The sequence below is a fragment of the Cuculus canorus genome, chromosome 1 (genome assembly GCF_017976375.1).
Source record: "Cuculus canorus isolate bCucCan1 chromosome 1, bCucCan1.pri, whole genome shotgun sequence".
Lineage (NCBI taxonomy): Eukaryota > Metazoa > Chordata > Aves > Cuculiformes > Cuculidae > Cuculus > Cuculus canorus.
The window spans coordinates 172,875,700-172,881,937 of NC_071401.1; the positions used below are offsets into that span (position 1 = coordinate 172,875,700).

The window sequence follows — 6,238 nt, forward strand, 5'->3', positions numbered from 1 at the left end:
ATAAAATGACATGAGACATGTTGAAATGATTCAATTAAAAAAAAAAATACAGAACTCTTCAAAATCAGTGATTTGAAGTCAAGTCAGTGCAAGTTAGTCACATTTCTTGGAGCTGCTAAGTAGCCTGGCCTCCTGGTAATTTGAATGTGTAACAATAATTACCAGCAATGAATTACCAAACTCCTAGTTCAGGAAAGTGCTGCAGCATTTGCATATCTGTAAGCATGTCTGTTTGCTTGATTTGGATTTAGATCCACTCAGAGGTAAGCAGACACGAATGTGTTTTCCCAAGTACAGAAACTTCCCCAAATTGACGTTTGTATCCATGCCAAATAAAGGAATGATGAGATTAATCTTATAGTATCCCTTTCTCAAGACGGCACCAGATGGAAAGCTGGCTACAATATAATGTCATTTCAGGATTTCCATATGGAAACTGGCTAAACATCGCTTCATTCTGTATCTTTAGGTCGACAAACATGTAACAGATAGACAGGATTTTCAAACAGTCATTTCTTATATAGTAGGAGGCGATATAAATACTTAATTGGTGTTTCTTTATAAATAATTATTAAAAATACTTAAATATTAATAAATAAAGGTATTAAAACTTAATAAAAAGACTAATATAAAAATGTGCATCACAACAAAATTTGCACAAAAACTCAGCACAAAAGGCTATATGATGTCATTAGCATTTGCATTTCCTCTGAATCTGGCTCCTCTTCCTTTTGAGAGAAGTTGATGTCTCCACCAGTTTTTGTAAGACGCTAAACAGCTCATTCACAGCTTTACGTTGGATTTTCAAGTCGTTCATCTGTTTTAAGTAAGAAATAAGTAGAACGAAGGTCATGCCAAGAGCTATAATTATTTACTGATCACATCCTACAGGTTACAATGCTACCAGGATAAACCAGATGGAAACTTGCAGTTTCCAATTGCTCTACTACCTAATTCCTACAACAAAGAGCTGCTTTGTCACAGATTTTTGTTTTCCACCTTCCGTGCTACTTTGAAACATGCCACAGACCAGCCATATTCTATGAACTGGAGCTACGTTGTAGTTATCGTGGTGATGTATGATTTACCCACAAGCAACCAGCTCCAGCGGAGTGTTGACTGCAGACCTCTGCAGAGGCCGGTGGCTTGTGCACTGCCAAGTGCCTTCAAAGCCAGGAGAGGCACGACGTAGCCAGGCACAACTTCTCCCACCCCCACAATTTGTAAACCACAAGCGGCAATGTCAGCAGCAGTTCCATCGGGCAGACAACGTGGCAGTGTTGACAGCACCTCTGTGCTAGACTACAGCAAGGATCTGAAAGGGTGGCTTCTGCGCTGACACCCTACACCACAGACCCATAGCAGCCCCTGCAGCTGGAAACTTTGCATTTTCCTGTGTGAGGTGGGGGTTACTGGACAGATTACTGAACTATTATTGTCTTTATTCACACTCAAATCTCAACTGGAAAATATAGTGTCATGCCTTGGAGGCAAAGGAAGAGACTTACCTGAAGCTTTGTTAGGTCCATGAGGTCTTTCATCTTCTTCAAGCCATCAGGAAGGCTGTTTTTCAGAGTATAGAGCTCCTCAGATATGTGCCTGATGTGTGCCTTTGACTTGTCAGTGTTTTCAAGCATTTGCAAATACATGGAAACAATCTGGCTCAGTATGATCCTTTTTTCATTTCTCTGTTGAAACAGACAATCAAAAAGAAAGCTCCATGAGTGCTCATCAGCAAGAAAATGAACAAGGTGAAGATGTAGCCTGTAGGGGTTCCACTGCCACTTCAATCAGCATGATAAAGCAGAACCTGTAACTCATTTCCTGAACCTGGCTGTACTTCACGATCAGTTCATGGTCCTCTATAAAGAACTTGGGGGAAACGTTTTCATGGGGATTATTTTCTCATTTCCATGCTACCAAAGTGGTCTCTGCTCATGTTCACTCTACCCAAACTGGTTACACTAGTCCCGGGAGCTGCTTTGTACCAAAAGTGCCACTCAACATGCCTGAAATGCACGTTGTCATATCTAGCTCTGACTCACCTCAGTCCAGTTTATGAGTTTATCTGTAAAAATAGGCCCACCATCAGCTACATCTGAATGACTTGAGTTCTGCAAAAAAGAACAAAGATATCTGTTATGCAAACAATACGTATCACAATGCAAATTTGTGTTCTCCGTTCAAATGAGCAGTAAAAACCAGAGACATGATTTTTGTACCACTGGCCTATAGCTGTTACAGTCCTTTCACTTCTCGAAGCACCAAATCGCATTGGATGACTGCCTATTGCCAGAAACAGTGTCAGTCTGCTTCTCAATGTCTTCTCCCACTGTAATTCATCTGAACAGAGACATTTAACTCCATCTATTTTACTAAATGCTCCTTGCAAGTTTTGGTATTGAGAGCTGAAAATTAAACTTCATAAGCATAGTGAATGGCTAGAAAATTGTTGTATCAGATCTCGGCATGTTTTCTGGTAAGACAAAGTCCAGCAATATGTAGCCTGAATTTATCCAGTCTCAGTAAAATCTCACATGGAACAGAAACAAATTAACTTTACTATAGAAATACAGTTTGTAGAACTGAAGAACATCCCAATAGCCCGAAGTCAGGAGGGGAGATATATAGGGGTAACGGGCTATTGAGAGTTCGCAGAGGTGGAGTTTAACCAGCAGTTGTTAGCCACACACTGCGGCAGATTCTAGGAAACAAAGAGCAATACAATTCTCCTACCAAGGAGAGGTAAACTGAATCATTTCCTCTTCTCTGTGTGTGTATCTTCTTCTTTTTCTCTTTGTATACAACAGTCACTATTTCCTTTTTTGTCTGCTCAGTAATTTAAATATAGTGAGTTCAAAAGGAAAACTTTTAAGCAGACAGAAATCTTGCCGGCTGATTGGCTCCTCATGCTGAGCACATTGCTGAACTTTGTTTTGCTCTTCTTCTGAAAGGTGGTGAGCTCTTGTTGTAGACCGGGGTTTTAAATGTGCAAGAAGCTCACCATGGCTCAAGATCTCTGTGACAGAGTTATATATATTCAAGTGAGAATCTCTCAGATATATAGTAATTACAGTTTTAAGATATAATGCAAATTTTACAGCCAGTTTCCTAGTAATCTGTAAACAGTGAAGTATCATTCCAGGCTTTTTTGTGTGACACTTCAGAGGTATTCTTTGACTTCACAGGCAAAAATCTCATAGCTGGAAATAGGAGTTGGCTCTTGCCTTTGCTTTCATGCATTTAAGGAAAAAAAAAAAACAACCAAAAATAGATTGAGGATAAAAGTTGTTAATTAGAAGTGTTTCTCTTGTTGATTTATTCCTATGACTAATCCCAGCTGAAGTCAGCTGTGGGCTACTTTAATGCCTCCTAGATGAAGACAGGTGAATTAACATTACAGTTTTCAAGTTATCCAAATTCTAGCTAAAAAGAAGTAATATCGCTTAACATTCCTATGCCGGATCATGGTGACAGATACAGAAGCAGTATCTGTTGGAGGATGCAAAAGAGTAAGCAGTAGGAACCACCTTTGGGGAACAGAGTACTATCACTACTAATAATAAGTACCAGATGCATTTATTAAAGCCAAAGTTCTTTCTCCATTTTGGTTATACTGTTAACTAATACTAAATCTCCCAATAACATTAGTAACCTAAAACTAAACAAGTGTCAACAAGTTGCATCTGAATAGAATTGAGTAAAGATTCATTCAATGACCATAAATTGCATTAAGATTTCTTGTTATAAAACATTCTATCTAATCAAAGACTGAATGTAGCTGGGAGAAGCTCTTTTGAAAGGAAGAGTGCCCCTGAAACAAATGTGAATTACTACATTATTATCATTATTGAAAACCTGAACCATGTTACTGAAAGAGATTAGCAAAACCAAATTGTCCGTATTTTTGTTTAAAAAACTTTGTTCAGTTGTTACCCTCTATCAATACATATTGAGTATTCCAAGCAATGCTCATTTGGACTATATCTAAAGCACAAGCAGGAGAGGAGAAACGCAGTAAAACACTATACTTACAAAGTCAGCTTTCAGTTGATCTATATCATTTTGAAGTTGAGCAAGAATTAAGCTGTTTCCAAAACGTCCAAAACAAATCATGATGACAGACAGAACAAACAAGCTGCAAGTCTGGTAAGCCATTTTCTTGGTGATGGCTCAGCTAAAATGCTCAGATAAGTCTGGGAGATGGTAGTTCTAAACGCAGTGAGCTTCAACTTCTAATAGTTATATCTATTAGAAGAAAGCAGTCGACTGAACTTCATCTGCCTGACAGTGGTATTTATACCTGGTCTTGAGATTTTTTATTTCGTCATCACAGGCTGTGTATATTTAAACAAGATAGTGTTAGATAAGAACTCTTTGGTTTTGGCTAATAGAGGGAATCCCTCGAAAGCGTCTTTCTTAAAGCGTGGTCCTGGAAAAATTTTTAGTGGTTCGTCAATGGGTAACATTTACGTGGCATATTCACAAGTCTCTTTTACACGTGGTTGGGGAAAAGGGGGAAATTATGATACTGATTGAGGAGTATGCATTGTGGCTCAAGTGTATTGTTACAAGCTATCTGAAAAGAAAACCATACTATGTGTGGTTAAAGGGTCAGTATACAAGTTAGCTCATTTCTGGTATTCTTCTAAGGTAACCACTGACATTGCTATGGCTTGATTCAGAATCACTTAGAGATCTAAATTTCCCTACTGCTGTCCTTTTGTGAAACACTATTTGCAGTCTTTCGATAATCTAAAGTTCATTTCTGCTGCTTTCTCGTTCTTCACTGCCAGATTAGGAATAGATTCAGAGAAAACGAGGCTCCAGCATAGATGCAGTGATGCATCATATTAAATTCGTCTATGGCTGTCTACTCTTTGTGAGAGTGCTCAAGTATGTAGTGCTCAAGACACTCATTTCTGCTTGGTAATAATTAAAATTCCTTGCCTGCCTGTTCTTTTGCACTTAGGTGTGTAGAATGTGAAAACAGAAAGTTATAGATGAAAAAAAGCCCCGTTGAAAAAAACAGACCAGATTGTTGCCAAGTGCAGACCCCTGAGAAAACTGTATTGAGGATATTTGGGGAAAAGGGGTTTGTATAGGAACAGAATTCCACTTAGATGGTTTTAATGGGAAAACAGCTTACTGTGAAGAGTCTTATGAAGAAATCAGAGTAATTTTAGGCTGTGTTATGTAAGTGCAGGGTAAGAAGGAGCCTTCGAGGAAAAGAAAGAAGGACCCTACAGGGAAAGAAAAAAGGAGAGAGGATCAGGAAGATACTATATGTTGGGTCAGTTCACACAGACTGCAGTGGAGGACGTCTGTAGCTCATTAGAAACAGATAAAAATCAAACTGTCCCTCAACAGATATGATTTGAAATCTCCAACACAGTCCAGGATGGCTCTTTTAGTGTTGCTTGCAAAAAACTGGCCCTTTTCTCAGCAGCACTTTCTATCTCAGCAAATGACCACTAACTGCATCAACAGTTTCTCATCTGCAGCTTGAAAGAGGACCTCCATCTACGGAAGAGGTCTACACTAGTACTATCATCGCAAATGGAATTGCCACCTTGCAGAGACAAGAACCGAATTTCACCAGCAATTGCAGGCCCAAAAGCTGCATTCTAATACTCCCTGGGAATAGCATCATACACAGACAGCACGCATCTCACAACAGGTACAGTACCACACAAAAATCGTGCCTGTAACCTGCTTTGAGTAGTAGCACTATGTAATGCCCATCTTGGTTTTAGTTTAGGAGGTTAAAACTGGCTAGGCAATAACTCTATTGCTGGAAGTGTTAATATGGAGGTGAGGTGTTATCCAAGCTTGCTTCAAAGCACTGTAACAAAAAAGCAAAGTCATCATGCCTGTTCATGGCAGAGTTGTTGGACAAGATGATATTCAGAAGTCCCTTCCAACTTAAACCATTCTCATTCTGTGATTCTGTGCTAGAAATTAAACTCACAGAATCAGAGAATCATTTAGGTTGTAAAAGACCCTTGCGATCATTGAGTCCAACTGTTAACCTAACACTACTGAGTCCACCACTAAACCATGTTCGTAAGTGCCAGTTCGACATGTCTTTTGTATACCTCCAGGAATAGTGACAAAATGGAGGAGGTTCCACCAAAATTCAAAGTGGACTCAGCATTCAAAGTGGACTCACCTATTGGTGACAATGAAACATCTGGGTTGTTTTGCAAGGCAAGCTCAGTCAAATGCTGTGTTGTGG

The 6,238-nt window shown here is 39.2% G+C and overlaps 1 protein-coding gene across 1 annotated transcript; it reads right to left on the reverse strand.

Annotated features, from left to right (window-relative positions):
* Positions 1-691: 691 nt before the first annotated feature.
* On the reverse strand, positions 692-4,158 carry IFNG (interferon gamma). Its single transcript, XM_009563307.2, has 4 exons — positions 4,036-4,158; positions 2,046-2,114; positions 1,509-1,688; positions 692-817 (listed from the first exon to the last, which is right to left on the reverse strand). The coding sequence occupies exons 1-4, from the start codon at positions 4,156-4,158 to the stop codon at positions 692-694; spliced, it is 498 nt and encodes a 165-aa protein (XP_009561602.2).
* Between the last annotated feature and the right edge of the window lie 2,080 nt (positions 4,159-6,238).